The 25,000-nt window shown below is 46.9% G+C and overlaps 4 protein-coding genes and 1 long non-coding RNA gene across 8 annotated transcripts in view; 4 read left to right on the forward strand and 1 right to left on the reverse strand.

Annotated features, from left to right (window-relative positions):
• LOC115188874 (regulator of G-protein signaling 11-like) overlaps positions 1–25,000 on the reverse strand; it is a 448,181-nt gene that overhangs the window by 177,537 nt on the left and 245,644 nt on the right.
• On the forward strand, positions 1,198–4,257 carry bud31 (BUD31 homolog). Its single transcript, XM_029747740.1, has 4 exons — positions 1,198–1,428; positions 2,151–2,273; positions 2,770–2,936; positions 4,027–4,257. Exons 1-4 carry the CDS (start codon positions 1,335–1,337, stop codon positions 4,075–4,077), a joined length of 435 nt encoding a protein of 144 aa, XP_029603600.1. The 5' UTR covers positions 1,198–1,334; the 3' UTR covers positions 4,078–4,257.
• On the forward strand, positions 5,179–5,485 carry LOC115188919 (uncharacterized). Its single transcript, XR_003876630.1, has 2 exons — positions 5,179–5,210; positions 5,357–5,485. It is a non-coding gene; the product is annotated as an uncharacterized LOC115188919 (long non-coding RNA).
• The window catches only part of LOC115188904 (serine hydroxymethyltransferase, cytosolic), a 27,545-nt gene continuing 11,496 nt past the window's right edge, over positions 8,952–25,000 (forward strand). Inside the window, exons 1-7 of one of the 4 annotated variants that reach the window (XM_029747732.1) lie at positions 8,952–9,058; positions 12,096–12,210; positions 15,603–15,748; positions 20,025–20,140; positions 21,389–21,549; positions 23,076–23,157; positions 24,940–25,000. The exon at positions 24,940–25,000 is cut by the window's right edge and continues 152 nt beyond it. In XM_029747732.1, coding sequence (XP_029603592.1) covers positions 12,112–12,210; positions 15,603–15,748; positions 20,025–20,140; positions 21,389–21,549; positions 23,076–23,157; positions 24,940–25,000 — 665 coding nt within the window. In that variant the 5' untranslated portion in view covers positions 8,952–9,058; positions 12,096–12,111. Of the gene's footprint in view, positions 9,059–12,095; positions 12,211–13,594; positions 13,631–13,733; positions 13,850–15,602; positions 15,749–15,794; positions 15,819–20,024; positions 20,141–21,388; positions 21,550–23,075; positions 23,158–24,939 lie in introns of those variants that run through there. The other 3 variants (XM_029747735.1, XM_029747733.1, XM_029747736.1) reach the window with 3 other exon arrangements.
• On the forward strand, positions 10,728–11,973 carry LOC115188907 (uncharacterized). Its single transcript, XM_029747739.1, has 2 exons — positions 10,728–11,723; positions 11,763–11,973. Exons 1-2 carry the CDS (start codon positions 11,028–11,030, stop codon positions 11,787–11,789), a joined length of 723 nt encoding a protein of 240 aa, XP_029603599.1. The 5' UTR covers positions 10,728–11,027; the 3' UTR covers positions 11,790–11,973.

Below are 25,000 nucleotides of genomic sequence, written 5' to 3' on the forward strand. Positions count from 1 at the left end.
TCTACACTGAAAACCTCCTCTATAACTCTCCTATGTCTTCTACACTTGAAATCCTCCTTTCCCTGTCTTCTACACTGAAATCCTCCTTTCCTCTGTCTTCTACACTGAAATTCTCCTCCTCTCTGTCTTCTACACTGAAATCCTCCTCTCCTCTGTCTTCTACACTGAAATCCTCCTCTCCTCTGTCTTCTACACTGAAATCCTCCTCTCCTCTGTCTTCTACACTGAAATCCTCCTCTCTATCTCCTCTCTGTCTTCTACACTGAAACGACTGAACAGGAGAAAACAAAATACACCACTTTTACATCCCGTTTCCAGATGTGTAGGATGGAGAAGAGAGAAGAGGATGGAAGAGGAGGCCAGGGAGCCAGTGGTCCAGAGCATCAAATTCATGATGCATTGTGGGTATATTTGACTGTGACTGATGTAAATAAAAGAAAGAAAGAATGAGTAGTTATTTATGATACAGCCTTTTTTTCAGAAAAATAACCAAATAAATAAATGGACCAGTCGTACCTGTTGATGATATTATATTAGATAGAATCATGATTTAAATACACTGAACAAAACTATAAATGGCAATTTGCAACAATTTCAAAGATTTTTACTAAGTTACAGTTCATATATGGAAATAAGTCAATTGAAATCAATGCCTTAGGCCCTAATCTACGGATTTCACATGACTGGGAATACAGATATGCATCTGTCAGTCACAGATACCTTTAAAAAGAAAGGTAGGGGTGTGGATCAGAAAACCAGTCAGTATCTGGTGTGACCACCATTTGCCTCATGCAGCGCGACACATCTCCTTCACATAGAGCTGATCAGGCTGTTGATTGGTGGAATGTCGTCCCACTTCCTCTTCAATGGCTGTGTGAAGTTGCTGGATATTGGCGGGAACTGGAACATGCTGTCGTACAAGTCGATCAAGAGCATCCGAACACTTTTTCCCCCCCGAGTTCCCAGTTGTTTTGAACTCACTGAAGTCAGAGTTTTCCCGAGTTCCCAGTTGTTTTGAACGCACTGTAGTCGGAGTTTCCCGAGTCCCCAGTTGTTTTGAACGCACTGAAGTCGGAGTTCCCAGTTGTTTTGAACGCACTGAAGTTGGAGTTTCCCCGAGTTCCCAGTTGTTTTGAACGCAGCAAAATCCCCCCAATTGAATGAAATAGAATTGAGTGACGTACATATCGTGCGATCGAGGATCGAGCCGTGACGTCAATAAGAAGCGACGGTGAGCAGGCCTACGAAATCAATACACACCAAAAAAAATACTACGCGGGGGAAATAAGGTTTATTGTTTTTTTTTGTTAAATAATCCGTTTTGATTAAACGCAATGCCGAAAGTAAAGAGGAGCAGGAAACCACCTCCGGATGGCTGGGAGTTGATTGAACCGACTTTGGACGAATTAGACCAAAAAATGAGAGAAGGTAAAAAATATATATTTTTAGCTAGCTAATAATGTTAGCCACCTAAGCTAACTAAATCCTCTACACCGACTGTAACAAAACGAGGCTCAGCTAACATCATGTCTACACAAATGTTAACATTTAATGTTTTTGGGATATTCAACCAGTCTCAACTAAGCTATATTACCAAGCTGTTGTATGAATCTGACTTGGATCAGTCCTGTTTTTATTGTGACTAACTAACTTCTCCGTAACCAAACGATGTCTACAACCCCCTTGTCTCGCCTTCAGTTATTTACTAGTATCTGTATGTTTCCTTTGTCGTATTGTGTGTTATTGTTCAGATACCTCGACAATCATAACCAAAAGGTTGAGGCTTTAGATAGGTAGCTTCTAAGTTAACTACACTGAACAAAAATATAAACGCAACAAGTAATTTTTTTTTTACTGAGTTCATATCAGGAAATCCTTCACCTGCAATACATACATTAGGCCCTAATCTATGGATTTCACATGACTGGGAATACAGATATGCATCTGTTGGTCACAGATACCTTTAAAAAAATATATTGCCAAATTCTCTAAAATGACGGAGGTGGCTTATGGTAGAGGAATGAACATTCAATTCTCTGGCAACAGCTCTGGTGGACATTCCTGCAGTCAGCATGCCAATTGCACGCTGACTGCAGGAATGTTCCTGTTTTGTATTGTATTGATGACGAGCTGCGATTGTCTCCTTCCAGCCGAGACGGAGCCTCACGAGGGAAAGCGGAAGGTGGAGTCCCTGTGGCCGATATTCAGACTGCATCATCAGAGGAGCAGATATATCTTCGACTTGTTCTACAAGAGGAAGGCCATCAGCAGAGGTAGATAATATTACTGTTACATAAGAGGAAGGCCATCTGCAGAGGAAGACCATCTGTAGAGGTAGATAATATTACTGTTACATAAGAGGAACACCATCTGTAGAGGTAGATAATATTACTGTTACATAAGAGGAAGGCCATCTGCAGAGGAAGACCATCTGTAGAGGAAGACCATCTGTAGAGGTAGATAATATTACTGTTACATAAGAGGAAGGCCATCTGTAGAGGAAGACCATCTGTAGAGGAAGACCATCTGTAGAGGTAGATAATATTACTGTTACATAAGAGGAAGGCCATCTGTAGAGGTAGATAATATTACTGTTACATAAGAGGAAGGCCATCAGCAGAGGAAGACCATCTGTAGAGGTAGATAATATTACTGTTACGTGTGTGTGTGTGTGTGTGTGTGTGTGTGTGTGTGTGTGTGTGTGTGTGTGTGTGTGTGTGTGTGTGTGTGTGTGTGTGTGTGTGTGTGTGTGTGTGTGTGTGTGTGTAGAGCTGTATGACTACTGTATAAAGGAGAGTTATGCTGATAAGAACCTGATCGCTAAGTGGAAGAAGCAGGGATACGAGAACCTGTGTTGTCTTCGCTGCATCCAGACACGGGACACCAACTTTGGGACCAACTGCATCTGCAGAGTCCCCAAGAGCAAGCTGGAGGTGGTGAGTACTGCAATAATACTACTATAGAGTCCCCAAGAGCAAGCTGGAGGTGGTGAGTACTGCAATACTACTATAATACTACTATAGAGTCCCCAAGAGCAAGCTGGAGGTGGTGAGTACTACAATAATACTACTATAATACTACTATAGAGTCCCCAAGAGCAAACTAACGGTGGTGAGTACTGCTATAATACCACTACACTATAATACTACTACACTAACACTACTGCACTATAATACTACTGCACTATAATACTACTACACTGTAATACTACTACACTGTAATACATCACTACTGCACTATAATACTACTACACTATAACACATCACTACTACACTATAATACTACTACACTATAACACATCACTACTACACTATAATACTACTACACTATAATACTACTACACTGTAATACTACTACACTGTAATACTACTACACTGTAATACTACTACACTATAATAGTACTACACTATAATACTACTACACTATAATACATCACTACTACACTGTAATACTACTACACTATAACACTACTACACTATAATAGTACTACACTATAATAGTACTACACTATAATACATCACTACTACACTATAATACTACTACACTATAATACTACTACACTATACTACTATACTACTACACTATACTACTATACTAATACACTATAATACTACTATACTAATACTACTACACTACTATACTACTACACTATAATACTACTACACTATAATACTACTACACTATAATACTACTACACTATAATACTATACCAATACACTATAATACTACTACACTATAACACTACTACACTATAACACTACTACACTATAATACCATATCAATACACTGCCATTTAATATCTCACACGCCTGAGGTGTGTTCATTAGTGCACACCGAAAATGATGGTTCCTTATTGGACAAATTCACGTTTGTTCCTTCCCATTTCAGTTGCTAGTGGATACCCCCCAGTCTGTTAACCTCTGTCTCTCTGTCTCTGTCTCTCTGTCTCTCTGTCTCTGTCTCTCTGTCTCTCTCTCTCTCTCTGTCTCTCTCTCTCTCTGTCTCTGTCTCTGTCTCTCTCTCCAGGGGAGGATTATAGAGTGTACCCACTGTGGCTGCCGAGGCTGCTCCGGCTGAATTGTCAGGATCGCCTGGCTGTTCTGCTCTGGATCGTCTAGTCTGGCCTAGCTGTTCTGCTCTGGATCGTCTAGTCTGGCCTGGCTGTTTTTCTCTGGATCATCAGTTATTTTCTACGGGACATCAGGGCTCGTCTTCTCCACCTGTGTGCTTCATGACCCTGGAGCGGCTAATCTCAAATACACACCTAGTCTCTTCCCCCCCTAGTCTCTTCCCCCCCTAGTCTCTCCCCCCCTAGTCTCTCCCCCCCCCCTAGTCTCTCCCCCCCCCCTAGTCTCTCTCCCCCCCCCTAGTCTCTTCCCCCCCCTAGTCTCTTCCCCCCCCTAGTCTCTTCCCCCCCCCTAGTCTCTTCCCCCCCCCTAGTCTCTTCCCCCCCCCTAGTCTCTTCCCCCCCCTAGTCTCTTCCCCCCCTAGTCTCTTCCCCCCCTAGTCTCTTCTCCCCCCTAGTCTCTTCTCCCCCCCTAGTCTCTTCTCCCCCCTAGTCTCTTCTCCCCCTAGTCTCTTCTCCCCCTAGTCTCTTCTCCCCCCTAGTCTCTTCTCCCCCCTAGTCTCTTCTCCCCCCTAGTCTCTTCTCCCCCCTAGTCTCTTCTCCCCCCTAGTCTCTTCTCCCCCCTAGTCTCTTCTCCCCCCTAGTCTCTTCTCCCCCCTAGTCTCTTCTCCCCCCCTAGTCTCTTCTCCCCCCTAGTCTCTTCTCCCCCCTAGTCTCTCCCCCCCCCCTAGTCTCTTCTCCCCCTTAGTCTCCCCCACCCCCCTAGTCTCTTCCCCCCCTTGCTCTCTGGCCCCCTTGCTCTCTGGCCCCTACTCCCCGTATAGGGGTGTCTTTGTGATTGGGCAAGGTTATTGTTACCATTCCAGCTGTTTAGTACACGAGTTGGTCATTATTAAGTGCTATTGTACCTCATTCCCAATGAGGAGGTCTGTGGGACAGGGGAGGGTGGGATGGGGCTGTTCCACATGCTACTCTCTACCCCCCCTACTCCCTGTATAGGTCTGTGGGACAGGGGAGGGTGGGATGGGCTGTTCCACATGCTACTCTCTACCCCCCTTACTCCCCGTATAGGTCTGTGGGACAGGGGAGGGTGGGATGGGGCTGTTCCACATGCTACTCTCTACCCCCCCTACTCCCTGTATAGGTCTGTGGGACAGGGGAGGGTGGGATGGGGCTGTTCCACATGCTACTCTCTACCCCCCCTACTCCCTGTATAGGTCTGTGGGACAGGGGAGGGTGGAATGGGGCTGTTCCACATGCTACTCTCTACCCCCCCTACTCCCTGTATAGGTCTGTGGGACAGGGGAGGGTGGGATGGGCTGTTCCACATGTCATTGTTTTCAACCTGATGATTCTAGTTTTTTATTTGTACCTTTTTTTAAATTATAATTTCCATTAAAACTCTCTTGTTTTAAATAATGCTGTCTTTGTGTGTGTCTATCACGGGTGGGATCTGAACCGGGGTCTCCAACTGGAGAAACAAATGTCTTGACCGTTTAGACCAGCAATACAGTTTGAATGCACACAGCGCGGCTGCTGCCTCATCTGACGGTGAACCAGACACACTGCTGCTGCCTCATCTAACCGTGAACCAGACACACTGCTGCTGCCTCATCTCACCGTGAACCAGACACACTGCTGCTGCCTCATCTCACCGTGAACCAGACACACTGCTGCTGCCTCATCTGACCGTGAACCAGACACACTGCTGCTGCCTCATCTAACCGTGAACCAGACACACTGCTGCTGCCTCATCTAACCGTGAACCAGACACACAGCTGCTGCCTCATCTAACCGTGAACCAGACACACGGCACTGCTGCTGCCTCATCTGACCGTGAACCAGACACACTGCTGCTGCCTCATCTCACCGTGAACCAGACACTGCTGCTGCCTCATCTCACCGTGAACCAGACACACTGCTGCTGCCTCATCTAACCGTGAACCAGACACACGGCTGCTGCCTCATCTGACCGTGAACCAGACACACGGCTGCTGCCTCATCTGACCGTGAACCAGACACACTGCTGCTGCCTCATCTCACCGTGAACCAGACACACGGCACTGCTGCTGCCTCATCTGACCGTGAACCAGACACACGGCACTGCTGCTGCCTCATCTGACCGTGAACCAGACACACGGCACTGCTGCTGCCTCATCTGACTGTGAACCAGACACGCGGCTGCTGCCTCATCTGCCCGTGAACCAGACACACGGCTGCTGCCTCATCTGACCGTGAACCAGACACACGGCTGCTGCCTCATCTGACCGTGAACCAGACACACAGCTGCTGCCTCATCTGACCGTGAACCAGACACACGGCTGCTGCCTCATCTCACCGTGAACCAGACACTGCTGCTGCCTCATCTGACCGTGAACCAGACACACGGCTGCTGCCTCATCACCTCTCTGCAGTCAGTCTGAATGAGTTCTGAGACAATGAACCAGACTCTCTTGTCTCTCTAACAACATCTCTACTAGTCTCTAACAACATCTCTACTAGTCTCTAACAACATCTACTAGTCTCTCTAACAACATCTCTACTAGTCTCTAACAAAATCTCTACTAGTCTCTCTAACAACATCTCTACTAGTCTCTAACAACATCTCTACTAGTCTCTAACAACATCTCTACTAGTCTCTCTAACAACATCTCTACTAGTCTCTCTAACAACATCTCTACTAGTCTCTAACAACATCTCTACTAGTCTCTCTAACAACATCTCTACTAGTCTCTCTAACAACATCTCTACTAGTCTCTAACAACATCTCTACTAGTCTCTAACAACATCTCTACTAGTCTCTCTAACAACATCTCTACTAGTCTCTCTAACAACATCTCTACTAGTCTCTAACAACATCTATACTAGTCTCTAACAACATCTCTACTAGTCTCTCTAACAACATCTCTACTAGTCTCTCTAACAACATCTCTACTAGTCTCTCTAACAACATCTCTACTAGTCTCTCTAACAACATCTCTACTAGTCTCTCTAACAACATCTCTACTAGTCTCTAACAACATCTCTACTAGTCTCTAACAACATCTCTACTAGTCTCTCTAACAACATCTCTACTAGTCTCTAACAACATCTCTACTAGTCTCTAACAACATCTCTACTAGTCTCTCTAACAACATCTCTACTAGTCTCTCTAACAACATCTCTACTAGTCTCTCTAACAACATCTCTACTAGTCTCTCTAACAACATCTCTACTAGTCTCTCTAACAACATCTCTACTAGTCTCTCTAACAACATCTCTACTAGTCTCTAACAACATCTCTACTAGTCTCTAACAACATCTCTACTAGTCTCTAACAACATCTCTACTAGTCTCTCTAACAACATCTCTACTAGTCTCTAACAACATCTCTACTAGTCTCTCTAACAACATCTCTACTAGTCTCTAACAACATCTCTACTAGTCTCTCTAACAACATCTCTACTAGTCTCTAACAACATCTCTACTAGTCTCTAACAACATCTCTACTAGTCTCTCTAACAACATCTCTACTAGTCTCTCTAACAACATCTCTACTAGTCTCTAACAACATCTCTACTAGTCTCTAACAACATCTCTACTAGTCTCTAACAACATCTCTACTAGTCTCTAACAACATCTCTACTAGTCTCTCTAACAACATCTCTACTAGTCTCTCTAACAACATCTCTACTAGTCTCTAACAACATCTCTACTAGTCTCTCTAACAACATCTCTACTAGTCTCTCTAACAACATCTCTTCTAGTCTCTCTAACAACATCTCTACTAGTCTCTCTAACAACATCTCTACTAGTCTCTCTAACAACATCTCTACTAGTCTCTAACAACATCTCTACTAGTCTCTCTAACAACATCTCTACTAGTCTCTCTAACAACATCTCTACTAGTCTCTAACAACATCTCTACTAGTCTCTCTAACAACATCTCTACTAGTCTAAGGTACTATAACTGATCCTATTGGTCTGTTATGACTGTCTGTCTTTGACAGGGTGGGACCTAAGGTACTACAACTGATCCTATTGGTCTGTCATGACTGTCTGTCTTTGACAGGTTGGGACCTAAGGTACTATAACTGATCCTATTGGTCTGTTATGACTGTCTGTCTTTGACAGGGTGGGACCTAAGGTACTATAACTGATCCTATTGGTCTGTCATGACTGTCTGTCTTTGACTGGGTGGGACCTAAGGTACTATAACTGATCCTATTGGTCTGTCATGACTGTCTGTCTTTGACAGGGTGGGACCTAAGGTACTATAACTGATCCTATTGGTCTGTTATGACTGTCTGTCTTTGACAGGGTGGGACCTAAGGTACTATAACTGATCCTATTGGTCTGTTATGACTGTCTGTCTTTGACAGGGTGGGACCTAAGGTACTATAACTGATCCTATTGGTCTGTCATGACTGTCTGTCTTTGACAGGGTGGGACCTAAGGTACTATAACTGATCCTATTGGTCTGTAATCATGTCACTATAACAATTTAAATGCTATTCTGAATGTACCATTTTATATCATAATAACAATTTCATAATTCAACTATTTATAGGCTCTTTAATCAATATATTGTACAGAAAGAATCAGTTATCATATCACAGTATTGTTGAATTCAACTATTTATAGGCTCTTTAATCAATATATTGTACAGAAAGAGTAAGTTATTATACCACAGTATTGTTGAATTCAATTATTTATAGGCTCTTTAATCAATATATTGTACAGAAAGAATAAGTTATTTTACCACAGTATTGTTGAATTAAACTAACGGTATTATTTCATCCCTGGGTGTTGTGATCACCGTCTATCAGTTTCATTGGACGTTTGTGTTGTGTGTTTTTATTGGCTAACAGCGAGGAAAAGGGTTGTGGACGTCACGTCTCTCTGTACACTGATTGGTTTGTAGGTTTGGCGGACTTTGTCTTCCTGGTAAAGTGAGTTTGCATGTTTAGTGGAGCTTTCCGACAGGTGACAGCTGCACAGCCTGGCGACCTGGTGGGTACCCAGATAAATCACTCTTTATTCAACGTTAGATAGCTTATATTTATGATTTTAATAGCTTGGTTAGCGTGTGGTTTTTAGGGGTGAAGTTTTTTCACTTTTGCTAGCTAAGAAACTCATAGCTAAGTTAGCTAGATATACAATGTGTAACGTGTAACTTTTCCTTGACTATGTGAAAGTCCTATTTTTTTAAAAAATGTGTTTCTTTTATGATGCATTAATTCAACATTTTCAATTTAGTCAAATCAGCTGTAAATATCGTAAATGTAGTGAAACAGCGAGACCTCGTGTCACCAGACAGCTGAACCTGCTGGCTGACTGGAGGGTCAGTGCTATACGGGATCCTTGGGACGGTCCCCCCCCCCCCCCCCCCCCCCCCCAATTGTTGTCATATGGTTTTCTTCACTGCATTAGCAGGCATAAGGACCATGTTTATAATCATTAGTGTTCAGCGTTGCCACTGTCCTCTCTCATCATTTGTTATTTGTTTTATGCATAAAGGGCAGTGAAATGTACTGATATTTATGGAAAATACAGACTTTCTCATTTGGGTCCCAGGCTGAAAAAGTTTTAAGAACCCCTTGCTTTAATCAAATCAAATCAAATGTATTTATATAGCCCTTCTTACATCAGCTGATATCACAAAGTGCTGTACAGAAACCCAGCCTAAAACCCCCCAAACAGCAAGCAATGCAGGTGTAGAAGCACAGTGGCTAGGAAAAACTCCCTAGAAAGGCCAGAACCTAGGAAGAACCCTAGAGAGGAACCAGGCTATGAGGGGTGGCTAGGAAAAACTCCCCTAGAAAGGCCAGAACCTAGGAAGAAACCTAGAGAGGAACCAGGCTATGAGGGGTGGCTAGGAAAAACTCCCCTAGAAAGGCCAGAACCTAGGAAGAAACCTAGAGAGGAACCAGGCTATGAGGGGTGGCTAGGAAAAACTCCCTAGAAAGGCCAGAACCTAGGAAGAAACCTAGAGAGGAACCAGGCTATGAGGGGTGGCCAGTCCTCTTCTCCCTAGAAAGGCCAGAACCTACACGCTAAACACAGAATGGGTGACTTCATCTCTCTCGGTCAGTGAGCTGACGGTGGCTGGCCTCTGTAATTTGGCCAAACAAGATAACAGAAGTCATGAGTCCAGCTGCTGTTACATCAGACACAGAGTGGCAGTGACAAGGGGTCGCACCCTATTCCCAACATAGTGCCCTATTTCCACTAGGGTCGTACCAACTGGTGCCCTATTTCCACTAGGGTCGTACCAAATGGCACCCTATTCCCTACATAGTGCCCTATTTCCACTAGCGTCGTACCAAATGGCACCCTATTCCCAACATAGTGCACTATTTCCACTAGGGTCGTACCAACTGGCACCCTATTCCCTATATAGTGCCCTATTTCCACTAGGGTCGTACCAACTGGCACCCTATTCCCTACATAGTGCCCTATTTCCACTAGGGTCGTACCAACTGGCACCCTATTCCCAACATAGTGCCCTATTTCCACTAGCGTCGTACCAAATGGCACCCTATTCCCTATATAGTGCCCTATTTCCACTAGGGTCGTACCAACTGGCACCCTATTCCCTATATAGTGCACTATTTCCACTAGCGTCGTACCAACTGGCACCCTATTCCCTATATAGTGCACTACTTCTACCAGGACCGTAGGGTTCTGGTTCTGATCAGTCCACTACTTCCACCAGGACCATAGGGTTCTGGTTCTGATCCGTGTAGGAATAGTGCGCCATTTTGTTTGTTGATGTAGGTCATGGGAACCCACACATGACTCAGCAGTTCCATCAATCAGCTGTCTAGACAGTTATCTATCTAGTTAATAATTGTTGTCAAGAAGCCTGGATAGTTATGTTGTTGTAACTGCGTAGTTCTAGTCTAACAGGGTAGTTTCCTGAGCTCTTATCAAGTCCCTGTGGTCAAACGTTAACCACAGGACAGGACCAGAGCTCTTTATGGACCAGAACCTGGACAGGACAGGACCAGAGCTCTTTATGGACCAGAGCCTGGACAGGACAGGACCAGAGCTCTTTATGGACCAGAGCCTGGACAGGACAGGACCAGAGCTCTTTATGGACCAGAGCCTGGACAGGACAGGACCAGAGCTCTTTATGGACCAGAGCCTGGACAGGACAGGACCAGAGCTCTTTATTGACCAGAGCCTGGACAGGACAGGACCAGAGCTCTTTATGGACCAGAACCTGGACAGGACAGGACCAGAGCTCTTTATGGACCAGAACCTGGACAGGACAGGACCAGAGCTCTTTATGGACCAGAGCCTGGACAGGACAGGACCAGAGCTCTTTATTGACCAGAGCCTGGACAGGACAGGACCAGAGCTCTTTATGGACCAGAACCTGGACAGGACAGGACCAGAGCTCTTTATGGACCAGAACCTGGACAGGACAGGACCAGAGCTCTTTATGGACCAGAACCTGGACAGGACAGGACCAGAGCTCTTTATGGACCAGAGCCTGGACAGGACAGGACCAGAGCTCTTTATTGACCAGAGCCTGGACAGGACAGGACCAGAGCTCTTTATGGACCAGAACCTGGACAGGACAGGACCAGAGCTCTTTATGGACCAGAACCTGGACAGGACAGGACCAGAGCTCTTTATGGACCAGAACCTGGACAGGACAGGACCAGAGGTCTTTATGGACCAGAGCCTGGACAGGACAGGACCAGAGCTCTTTATGGACCAGATTACCAGATAACCTGACTAAATATAGTCCTGTTGGTTTAAACATGGCTGTTCCAGTGATAACCTGACTAAATATAGTCCTGTTGGTTTAAACGTGGCTGTTCCAGTGGTAACCTGACTAAATATAGTCCTGTTGATTTAAACGTGGCTGTTCCAGTGATACCTGACTAAATATAGTCCTGTTGGTTTAAACATGGCTGTTCCAGTGATAACCTGACTAAATATAGTCCTGTTGGTTTAAACGTGGCTGTTCCAGTGATAACCTGACTGGCATCGTGTAACTGACTGTGTGTGTGTGTGTGTGTGTGTGTGTGTGTAGATCAGCACCAGTCATCATGTCTCATAGCAACGGTACCAGTCACCATGTCAGTCAGGACGTGTGGGAATCTCACAACAAGATGATGCAGGAACCCCTCCGCTCCAACGACCCTGAGGTACGGGGGGGGGGGGGGGGGGGGGGGTATTATAATGAGGAACCCCTCCGCTCCAACGACCCTGAGGTACGGGGGGGGGGGGGGTATTATAATGAGGAACCCCTCCGCTCCAACGACCCTGAGGTACGGGGGGGGGGGGTATTATAATGAGGAACCACTCCGCTCCAACGACCCTGAGGTACGGGGGGGGGGTATTATAATGAGGAACCCCTCCGCTCCAACGACCCTGAGGTACGGGGGGGGGGGTATTATAATGAGGAACCCCTCCGCTCCAACGACCCTGAGGTACGGGGGGGGGGGGGTATTATAATGAGGAACCACTCCGCTCCAACGACCCTGAGGTACGGGGGGGGGGGGGTATTATAATGAGGAACCCCTCCGCTCCAACGACCCTGAGGTACGGGGGGGGGGGGGGGGTATTATAATGAGGAACCACTCCGCTCCAACGACCCTGAGGTACGGGGGGGGGGGGTATTATAATGAGGAACCACTCCGCTCCAACGACCCTGAGGTACGGGGGGGGGGTATTATAATGAGGAACCCCTCCGCTCCAACGACCCTGAGGTATGGGGGGGGGTATTATAATGAGGAACCACTCCGCTCCAACGACCCTGAGTTACGGGGGGGTAATTATAATGAGGAACCACTCCGCTCCAACGACCCTGAGGTACGGGGGGGGGTATTATAATGAGGAACCCCTCCGCTCCAACGACCCTGAGGTACGGGGGGGGGGGGTATTATAATGAGGAACCACTCCGCCCCAACGACCCTGAGGTACGGGGGGGGGGGGTATTATAATGAGGAACCACTCCGCTCCAACGACCCTGAGGTACGGGGGGGGGGTATTATAATGAGGAACCCCTCCGCTCCAACGACCCTGAGGTACGGGGGGGGGGTATTATAATGAGGAACCCCTCCGCTCCAACGACCCTGAGGTACCGGGGGGGGTATTATAATGAGGAACCCCTCCGCTCCAACGACCCTGAGGTACGGGGGGGGGGGGGTATTATAATGAGGAACCCCTCCGCTCCAACGACCCTGAGGTACGGGGGGGGGGGTATTATAATGAGGAACCCCTCCGCTCCAACGACCCTGAGGTACGGGGGGGGGGGGGTATTATAATGAGGAACCCCTCCGCTCCAACGACCCTGCGGTACGGGGGGGGGGGGGTATTATAATGAGGAACCCCTCCGCTCCAACGACCCTGAGGTACGGGGGGGGGGGTATTATAATGAGGAACCACTCCGCTCCAACGACCCTGAGGTACGGGGGGGGGTATTATAATGAGGAACCACTCCGCTCCAACGACCCTGAGGTACGGGGGGGGGGGGTATTATAATGAGGAACCCCTCCGCTCCAACGACCCTGAGGTACGGGGGGGTATTATAATGAGGAACCACTCCGCTCCAACGACCCTGAGGTACGGGGGGGGGGGGTATTATAATGGGGAACCCCCCCGCTCCAACGACCCGGGGGTACGGGGGGGGGGGTATTATAATGAGGAACCCCTCCGCTCCAACGACCCTGAGGTACGGGGGGGGGGGGTATTATAATGAGGAACCCCTCCGCTCCAACGACCCTGAGGTACGGGGGGGGGGGGTATTATAATGAGGAACCCCTCCGCTCCAACGACCCTGAGGTACGTCACACGTGTGTGTGTTTGTGTGTGGGGGGTATTATAATGAAACGGTGTATTGTGTAGGTGTGTGTATTATAATGAAACGCTGTATTGTGTAGGTGTGTTATAATGAAGCGGTGTATTGTGTGTGTGTGTGTTATAATGAAACGGTGTGTTGTGTAGGTGTGTGTATTATAATGAAACGGTGTATTGTGTAGGTGTGTGTAATATAATGAAACGGTGTATTGTGTGTGTGTGTGTGTGTATTATAATGAAACGGTGTATTGTGTAGGTGTGTGTGTGTATTATAATGAAACGGTGTATTGTGTAGGTGTGTATTATAATTTAACGGTGTATTGTGTAGGTGTATTATAATGAAACGGTGTATTTGTGTGTGTGTGTGTGTGTGTATTATAATGAAACGGTGTATTGTGTAGGTGTGTGTGTGTATTATAATGAAACGGTGTATTGTGTAGGTGTGTTATAATGAAGCGGTGTATTGTGTGTGTGTGTTATAATGAAACGGTGTGTTGTGTAGGTGTGTGTATTATAATGAAACGGTGTATTGTGTGTGTGTGTGTGTGTGTGTGTGTGTGTATTATAATGAAACGGTGTATTGTGTAGGTGTGTGTGTGTATTATAATGAAACGGTGTATTGTGTAGGTGTGTATTATAATTTAACGGTGTATTGTGTAGGTGTATTATAATGAAACGGTGTATTGTGTAGGTGTATTATAATGAAACGGTGTATTGTGTAGGTGTGTGTATTATAATGAAACGGTGTATTTGTGTGTGTGTGTGTGTGTATTATAATGAAACGGTGTATTGTGTAGGTGTGTGTGTATTATAATGAAACGGTGTATTGTGTGGGTGTGTATTATAATGAAACGGTGTATTGTGTAGGTGTGTATTATAATGAAACGGTGTATTGTGTAGGTGTGTATTATAATGAAACGGTGTATTGTGTAGGTGTGTATTATAATGAAACGGTGTGTTGTGTAGGTGTGTAGGTGTATTATAATGAAACGGTGTATTGTGTAGGTGTGTAGGTGTATTATAATGAAACGGTGTATTGTGTGTGTGTGTGTGTATTATAATGAAATGGTGTATTGTGTGTGTGTGTGTATTATAATGAAACGGTGTATTGTGTGTGTGTGTGTGTGTGTTATAATGAAACGGTGTATTGTGTAGGTGTGTGTGTGTTATAATGAAACGGTGTATTGTGTAGGTGTGTGTGTATTATAATGAAACGGTGTGTTGTGTAGGTGTGTGTGTATTATAATGAAACGGTGTATTGTGTAGGTGTGTGTGTGTATTATAATGAAACGGTGTATTGTGTAGGTGTGTGTGTATTATAATGAAACGGTGTATTGTGTAGGTGTGTGTATTATAATGAAACGGTGTATTGTGTAGGTGTATTATAATGAAACGGTGTATTGTGTAGGGGTGTGTATTATAATGAAATGGTGTATTGTGTAGGTGTGTGTATTATAATGAAACGGTGTATTGTGTAGGTGTGTGTGTGTGTGTATTATAATGAAACGGTGTATTGTGTAGGTGTGTGTGTATTATAATGAAACGGTGTATTGTGTAGGTGTGTGTATTATAATGAAACGGTGTATTGTGTAGGTGTATTATAATGAAATGGTGTATTGTGTAGGGGTGTGTATTATAATGAAATGGTGTATTGTGTAGGTGTGTGTATTATAATGAAACGGTGTATTGTGTAGGTGTGTGTGTGTGTGTATTATAATGAAACGGTGTATTGTGCTAGGTGTTCTCCATCATCAAGCGAGAGAAGCATCGTCAGACCTTTGGCCTGGAGCTGATTGCATCAGAGAACTTCACCTCCAGAGCCGTTCTAGAAGCCCTGGGGTCCTGTATGAACAACAAGTACTCAGAGGGGTATCCTGGACAGCGGTGGGTACTATGAACCTTTATGAACCTTTATTTAAACAGGGAGTCACTCAGAGGGGTATCCTGGACAGCGGTGGGTACTATGAACCTTTATGAATCTTAATGAACCTTTATTTAAACAGGGAGTCACTCAGAGGGGTATCCTGGACAGAGGTGGGTACTATGAACCTTTATGAACCTGTTTGAACCTTTATTTAACTAAACAAGTCAGTTAAGAACAAATTCTTATTCACAATGACGGCCTACCGGGGAACAGTGGGTTTAACTGCCTTGTTCAGGAGCAGAACGACCAATTTTTTTCCCCTGTCAGCTCGGGGATTCAATGAGTTACACCTTTCCCTTACTGGCCCAACGCTCTAACCACTAGGCTACCTGCTGGTTACTGGCCCAACGCTCTAACCACTAGGCTACCTGCTGGTTACTGGCCCAACACTCTAACCGATAGGCTACCTGCTGGTTACTGGCCCAACGCTCTAACCACTAGGCTACCTGCTGGTTACTGGCCCAACGCTCTAACCGATAGGCTAACTGCTGATTACTGGCCCAACGCTCTAACCGATAGGCTACCTGCTGGTTACTGGCCCAACGCTCTAACCGATAGGCTACCTGCTGGTTACTGGCCCAACGCTCTAACCGCTAGGCTACCTGCTGGTTACTGGGCCAACGCTCTAACCGATAGGCTAACTGCTGGTTACTGGCCCAACGCTCTAACCGATAGGCTACCTGCTGGTTACTGGCCCAACGCTCTAACCGATAGGCTAACTGCTGGTTACTGGCCCAACGCTCTAACCGCTAGGCTACCTGCTGGTTACTGGCCCAACGCTCTAACCGCTAGGCTACCTGCTGGTTACTGGCCCAACGCTCTAACCGATAGGCTAACTGCTGGTTACTGGCCCAACACTCTAACCGATAGGCTAACTGCTGGTTACTGGCCCAACACTCTAACCGATAGGCTACCTGCTGGTTACTGGCCCAACGCTCTAACCACTAGGCTACCTGCTGGTTACTGGCCCAACGCTCTAACCACTAGGCTACCTGCTGGTTACTGGCCCAACGCTCTAACCACTAGGCTACCTGCTGGTTACTGGCCCAACGCTCTAACCACTAGGCTACCTGCTGGTTACTGGCCCAACGCTCTAACCACTAGGCTACCTGCTGGTTACTGGCCCAACGCTCTAACCACTAGGCTACCTGCTGGTTACTGGCCCAACGCTCTAACCACTAGGCTACCCTGCTGGTTACTGGCCCAACGCTCTAACCGATAGGCTACCTGCTGCTTACTGGCCCAACGCTCTAACCACTAGGCTACCTGCTGGTTACTGGCCCAACGCTCTAACCACTAGGCTACCTGCTGGTTACTGGGCCAACGCTCTAACCGATAGGCTACCTGCTGGTTACTGGGCCAACGCTCTAACCGATAGGCTACCTGCTGGTTACTGGGCCAACGCTCTAACCGATAGGCTACCTGCTGGTTACTGGCCCAACGCTCTAACCGATAGGCTACCTGCTGGTTACTGGCCCAACGCTCTAACCGATAGGCTACCTGCTGGTTACTGGCCCAACGCTCTAACCGATAGGCTACCTGCTGGTTACTGGCCCAACGCTCTAACCGATAGGCTACCTGCTGGTTACTGGCCCAACGCTCTAACCGATAGGCTACCTGCTGGTTACTGGCCCAACGCTCTAACCGATAGGCTACCTGCTGGTTACTGGCCCAACGCTCTAACCGATAGGCTACCTGCTGGTTACTGGCCCAACGCTCTAACCGATAGGCTACCTGCTGGTTACTGGCCCAACGCTCTAACCGATAGGCTACCTGCTGGTTACTGGCCCAACGCTCTAACCGATAGGCTACCTGCTGGTTACTGGCCCAACGCTCTAACCGATAGGCTACCTGCTGGTTACTGGCCCAACGCTCTAACCGATAGGCTACCTGCTGGTTACTGGCCCAACGCTCTAACCGATAGGCTACCTGCTGGTTACTGGCCCAACGCTCTAACCGATAGGCTACCTGCTGGTTACTGGCCCAACGCTCTAACCGATAGGCTACCTGCTGGTTACTGGCCCAACGCTCTAACCGCTAGGCTACCTGCTGGTTACTGGCCCAACGCTCTAACCGATAGGCTACCTGCTGGTTACTGGCCCAACGCTCTAACCGATAGGCTACCTGCTGGTTACTGGCCCAACGCTCTAACCGATAGGCTACCTGCTGGTTACTGGCCCAACGCTCTAACCGATAGGCTACCTGCTGGTTACTGGCCCAACGCTCTAACCGATAGGCTACCTGCTGGTTACTGGCCCAACGCTCTAACCGATAGGCTACCTGCTGGTTACTGGCCCAACGCTCTAACCGATAGGCTACCTGCTGGTTACTGGCCCAACGCTCTAACCGATAGGCTACCTGCTGGTTACTGGCCCAACCAAACGCTCTAACCGATAGGCTACCTGCTGGTTACTGGCCCAACGCTCTAACCGATAGGCTACCTGCTGGTTACTGGCCCAACGCTCTAACCGATAGGCTACCTGCTGGTTACTGGCCCAACGCTCTAACCGATAGATTACCTGCTGGTTACTGGCCCAACGCTCTAACCGATAGGCTACCTGCTGGTTACTGGCCCAACGCTCTAACCGATAGGCTACCTGCTGGTTACTGGCCCAACACTCTAACCGATAGGCTACCTGCTGGTTACTGGCCCAACGCTCTAACCGATAGATTACCTGCTGGTTACTGGCCCAACGCTCTAACCGATAGGCTACCTGCTGGTTACTGGGCCAACGCTCTAACCGATAGGCTACCTGCTGCCCTAAACAACATTTAAATATATTTAAGAAAAGCATTCGCATTCTGTAACAAAAGTCTTCAATTAATAATTGAAAAATGCCTGGAAGGAACCAGAATATCTAACTGCAAGGAATTCTGAATATTGTTCTACACACCAGGGACAACGATAACTAAACGCAGATTTACCCCAATTATGTGTTTTTAAAACTGGTGGTGGGGGGAGAGAGAGAAATGGAGAGAGAAGGGTGGGAGAGAGAGAAGGGGGAGAGAGAGAAATGGAGAGAGAAGGGTGGGAGAGAGAGAAGGGAGAGACAAAAAGGGTAGAGAAAAACAAGAAAATGGGGGGAGAGAAAAGGGGAGAGAGCGAGTGAAAAAGAGGGGAGGGAGAGAAATAATTGGTTTGGTTGTGGAGACCAAAGACCTCTCCAGGGTTATCTATCCCTGAGAGAGAATGGGGTTGGTTGTGGAGACCTCTCCAGGGTTATCTATCCCTGAGAGAATGGGTTTGGTTATCTATCCCTGAGAGAGAATGGGGTTGGTTGTGGAGACCTCTCCAGGGTTATCTATCCCTGAGAGAATGGGGTTGGTTGTGGAGACCTCTCCAGGGTTATCTATCCCTGAGAGAATGGGGTTGGTTGTGGAGACCTCTCCAGGGTTATCTATCCCTGAGAGAATGGGGTTGGTTGTGGAGACCTCTCCAGGGTTATCTATCCCTGAGAGAATGGGGTTGGTTGTGGAGACCTCTCCAGGGTTATCTATCCCTGAGAGAATGGGGTTGGTTGTGGAGACCTCTCCAGGGTTATCTATCCCTGAGAGAATGGGGTTGGTTGTGGAGACCTCTCCAGGGTTATCTATCCCTGAGAGAATGGGGTTGGTTGTGGAGACCTCTCCAGGGTTATCTATCCCTGAGAGAATGGGGTTGGTTGTGGAGACCTCTCCAGGGTTATCTATCCCTGAGAGAATGGGTTTGGTAATTTGTAGGTCTGATATAAATCAGTGGTGTACAGAGGAAGTTACTGACAGTCGGCTTTGTTAATAAATTAGAGAGAGAGAGAGCATCTCCCTTCTTAGAGCCGTCCAGGAGTCTACCAACCTGTCATCAAGGATACTTTGAAGAAACTCAAATATAAAATATATTTTGATTTTAAGTTTTTTTTGCTTTGTTTACTACATGATTCCATTGTTTTGATGTCTTCACTAATATTCTACGATGTAGAAATTAGTAAAAAATAAAGAAAAACCCTTGAATGAGGAGGTGATATAAAACTTTAGACTGGTACTGTGTGTGTATATACACACACACACACACACACACACACACACACACACACACACACACACACACATACATCCTGGACAGAGACACAACATGCAGACATAAACACAGAGAAACACAGACCCCCCCCAAACAGCTGAAGGAAATATGTGTGTGTGTGTGTGTGTGTGTGTGTGTGTGTGTGTGTGTGTGTGTGTGTGTGTGTGTGTGTGTGTGTGTAGGTACTACGGGGGAACAGAACATGTGGATGAGTTGGAGCGTGTGTGTCAGAGGAGAGCTCTGGAGGTCTACGGACTGGAGGCTGACAGGTGGGGGGTTAACGTGCAGCCCTACTCAGGTAATACACACACACACACACACACACACACACACACACACACACACACACACACACACACACACACACACACACACACACACTACACAGAGAGACACACACACACACACACTACACAGAGAGACACACACACACACACACTACACAGAGAGACACACACACACACACACTACACAGAGAGACACACACACACACACACTACACAGAGAGACACACACACACTAACTTGGTGGAACCAGGCCATCTCAGTACATCTCTGTAGGGTCTAACTTGGCTGTGTGTTTATAGGTTCCCCTGCTAACTTGGCTGTGTGTTTATAGGTTCCCCTGCTAACTTGGCTGTGTGTTTATAGGTTCCCCTGCTAACTTGGCTGTGTGTTTATAGGTTCCCCTGCTAACTTGGCTGTGTGTTTATAGGTTCCCCTGCTAACTTGGCTGTGTGTTTATAGGTTCCCCTGCTAACTTGGCTGTGTGTTTATAGGTTCCCCTGCTAACTTGGCTGTGTGTTTATAGGTTCCCCTGCTAACTTGGCTGTGTGTTTATAGGTTCCCCTGCTAACTTGGCTGTGTGTTTATAGGTTCCCCTGCTAACTTGGCTGTGTGTTTATAGGCTCCCCTGCTAACTTGGCTGTGTGTTTATAGGTTCCCCTGCTAACTTGGCTGTGTGTTTATAGGTTCCCCTGCTAACTTGGCTGTGTGTTTATAGGTTCCCCTGCTAACTTGGCTGTGTGTTTATAGGCTCCCCTGCTAACTTCGCTGTGTGTTTATAGGTTCCCCTGCTAACTTGGCTGTGTGTTTATAGGTTCCCCTGCTAACTTGGCTGTGTGTTTATAGGTTCCCCTGCTAACTTGGCTGTGTGTTTATAGGTTCCCCTGCTAACTTGGCTGTGTGTTTATAGGTTCCCCTGCTTACTTGGCTGTGTGTTTATAGGTTCCCCTGCTAACTTGGCTGTGTGTTTATAGGCTCCCCTGCTAACTTGGCTGTGTGTTTATAGGTTCCCCTGCTAACTTCGCTGTGTGTTTATAGGTTCCCCTGCTAACTTGGCTGTGTGTTTATAGGCTCCCCTGCTAACTTGGCTGTGTGTTTATAGGTTCCCCTGCTAACTTGGCTGTGTGTTTATAGGTTCCCCTGCTAACTTGGCTGTGTGTTTATAGGTTCCCCTGCTAACTTGGCTGTGTGTTTATAGGTTCCCCTGCTAACTTGGCTGTGTGTTTATAGGTTCCCCTGCTAACTTGGCTGTGTGTTTATAGGTTCCCCTGCTAACTTCGCTGTGTACACGGCCATCGTGGAGCCTCATGGGAGGATCATGGGTCTGGACCTCCCTGATGGAGGTCACCTGACGCACGGTTTCATGACGGACAAGAAGAAGATCTCTGCCACGTCCATCTTCTTCGAGTCCATGCCCTACAAGGTAAACAGCAGCAACAACAACAACAACAACAAAACACACTGCGACACAACAACACCACGCGGGGGAGGGAGGGGGGGAGGGAGGGAGGGAGGGGGGGGAGGGAGGGAGGGAGGGGGAGGGAGGGGAGGGAGGGAGGGAGATCAGAGGGAGGGAGGGAGGGAGAAAAATGACTCATTTTATTGGTTAGAACGTAAGTCAGGTTTCTGGGTCGAGAGCTTCAAGTTTCTTGGTGTCCAAATCACTGATGACTTAAAGTTCCCCAAGTATTCCTTTACATCCCCAAGTATTCCTTTACATCCCCAAGTATTCCTTTAAATCCCCAAGTATTCCTTTAAATCCCCAAGTATTCCCTTTAAGTCCCCAAGTATTCCCTTTAAAGACATTGATTTCTCAATGCCAGAAACGCATATAATAGTAACTTACAGCGCCCCAAGAAAACATTCCCAAATTTACAAACTCTTAAATCAATTCTTATAAAAGTTTCAGAGTTTCAGAGATCATGTGACCAAGCTAACCAGACGTAAACATGTCCACCGTGTTGGTATTTAACAGCTGACGCTGTCGTAGGTCGTACCAGCCTCTGGGAAAGAGTCGTTTTTAAAAGGTGTTAGTGTTGGCGTTGCGTTAATTCGGTCGTTCTGTGGCTCTTGGGGGAGGGGGGGAGATTTCCTATACAGCGTTCCCCGAGCGCTGCCTAAACTGAAATGCGACGCTTCGGGCTACGGATCGCGTTTCGGAGAAGCGCCCCGGAGCCATGCTTTTTTTTTGGACTGGGTTAATTTTGGTCCGTGGGAAGTGTATTTCTGGATCGTAGGATCAATGTGGTCACAGTGGTTTCTTGTTGAAGAGGCAGCAGATAACGTTAGAGCTTTCTAGAGCGTCCAGGAGCTTTCTATGGCTTTCTACAGCTTTCTAGAGCCTTCTACAGCTTTCTAAAGCTTTCTATAGCTTTCTACAGCTTTCTAAAGCTTTCTAGGGCTTTCTAGAGCTTTCTAGGGCTTTCAAGAGCTTTCTAAAGCTTTCTACAGCTTTCTAGAGCTTTCTCTCTTTCTCCATTTCTGAATTGGGGCAGTTTTCTTTCTAGCTGACAAACCCCCCCCCCCCCCCCCCCCCCCCCCCACTATGTAGACAGAAGTATGTGGACGACCCTTTTCCAAATGAGTGGATTTGGCTGTTTTCAGCCACATCCGTTACTGACAAGTGTATAAAATCATGGACCCTACAAGATGCCGAAAAGCATCCAATCCCCCCGGGGATGCTGGTCCACTGTGGCAATATATACATAACAATAATAACTGAAGACAGTTTTATCTAAAGCGACGTGCGTTCATACGGATGGGTGCTCCCAGCGGGAATCAAACCCACTATCCTGGCGTTGCAAGAGCCTTGCGTTACAAACTGAACCCACAACCAGTGCCGTCAATCTGTGTTGAATATATAATATAATATAATATATATATATATAGCTACATCCCTGGGAGGGGCCTTGGGTTACGAACTGAACCAGTCCATCTGTGTTGAATCAGGTGAATCCAGAGACCGGCCTCATCGATTACGACCGACTGGAGGAGAACGCTCAGCTGTTCCACCCTAGAATGATCATCGCAGGTACCACACACACACACACACACACACACACACACACACACACACACACACACACACACACACACACACACACACACACACACACACACCATACACACACACACACACCATACATACACACACACCATACATACACACACACACACACACACCATACACACCACACACACCATACACACACACACCATACACACACACACACACACACACACACACACACCATACACACACACACACCATACACACACACCATACACACACACACACACACACCACACACACACACACACCATACACACACCATACACAACACACACACACACCATACATACACACACACACACACACACTACCACACACACACACACACACCATACACACACACACACACACCATACACACACACACACACACACACTACCACACACACACACACACACACACCATACACACACACACACACACACACCACACACACACACACACACACACACACACACACCATACATACACACACACCATACACACCATACACACACACACACACCATACATACACACACACACACACCACACACACACACACACCATACATACACACACACCACACACACACACACACACACACCATACACACCACACACACCATACACACACACACCATACACACACACACACACACACACCATACACACACACACACCATACACACACACCATACACACACACACACACACACACCATACACACCACACACACCATACACAACACACACACACACCATACATACACACACACACACACACACACACACACACCATACACACACACACACACACACCATACACACACACACACACTACCACACACACCATACACACACACACACACACACACACCATACACACACCACACACACACACACACCATACATACACACACACACACACACACCATACACACCACACACACCATACACACACACACCATACATACACACACACACACACACACCATACATACACACACACACACACACACACACACACACACCATACACACCACACACACCATACACACACACACCATACATACACACACACACACACACACTACCACACACACACACACACACCATACACTCACACACACACACACACACACTACCACACACACACACACACATACACACACACATACACCATACACACACACACACACACACACACACACACACACACACACACTACCACACACACACACACACACACACCATACACACCACACACACCATACACACACACACCATACATACACACACACACACACACTACCACACACACACACACACACACACTACCACATACACACACACACACACACACACACACCACACACACACACACACACCATACACACACACACACACACCACACACACACACCATACACACACACACACACACACACACACACACACCATACACACACACACACCATACATACACACACACACACACCATACACACACACACACCATACATACACACACACACACACACACACACACTTTTGGGCCTGGTTTCCCAGACACAGAATCTCCTCCTGTTGACAGTTTCATTGTATATTTTGGGCCTGGTTTCCCAGACACAGAATCTCTTTTTAAACTACAAAACATTAGAAAATACATAATTTCCACAGGTGCTGAAGACGAGGTTTGAAAGATGAAACCGTTTCCTGTCCGTTACTTCCGTTTCCTGTTGATCGTTCCGTCTTCTCTCCAGGAACCAGCTGTCATTCCCGTAACCTTGACTACGCTCGGCTGCGTCGCATCGCTGACGAGAA

Source organism: Salmo trutta, unplaced genomic scaffold, assembly GCF_901001165.1.
Source record: "Salmo trutta unplaced genomic scaffold, fSalTru1.1, whole genome shotgun sequence".
NCBI classification, from domain to species: Eukaryota; Metazoa; Chordata; class Actinopteri; order Salmoniformes; family Salmonidae; genus Salmo; species Salmo trutta.

Bases quoted from the DNA above. Each gene is read 5' to 3' on its own strand.
- LOC115188907 (XM_029747739.1), top strand. From the start codon at position 11,028: ATGGACCAGAACCTGGACAGGACAGGACCAGAGCTCTTTATGGACCAG. The intron at 11,724-11,762 runs GTCTTTATGGAC...ACAGGACCAGAG, and splicing joins TGGACAGGACAGGACCAGAG to CTCTTTATGGACCAGATTAC.
- bud31 (XM_029747740.1), top strand. From the start codon at position 1,335: ATGCCGAAAGTAAAGAGGAGCAGGAAACCACCTCCGGATGGCTGGGAG. The intron at 1,429-2,150 runs GTAAAAAATATA...GTCTCCTTCCAG, and splicing joins AGACCAAAAAATGAGAGAAG to CCGAGACGGAGCCTCACGAG. The intron at 2,937-4,026 runs GTGAGTACTGCA...CTCTCTCTCCAG, and splicing joins CCAAGAGCAAGCTGGAGGTG to GGGAGGATTATAGAGTGTAC.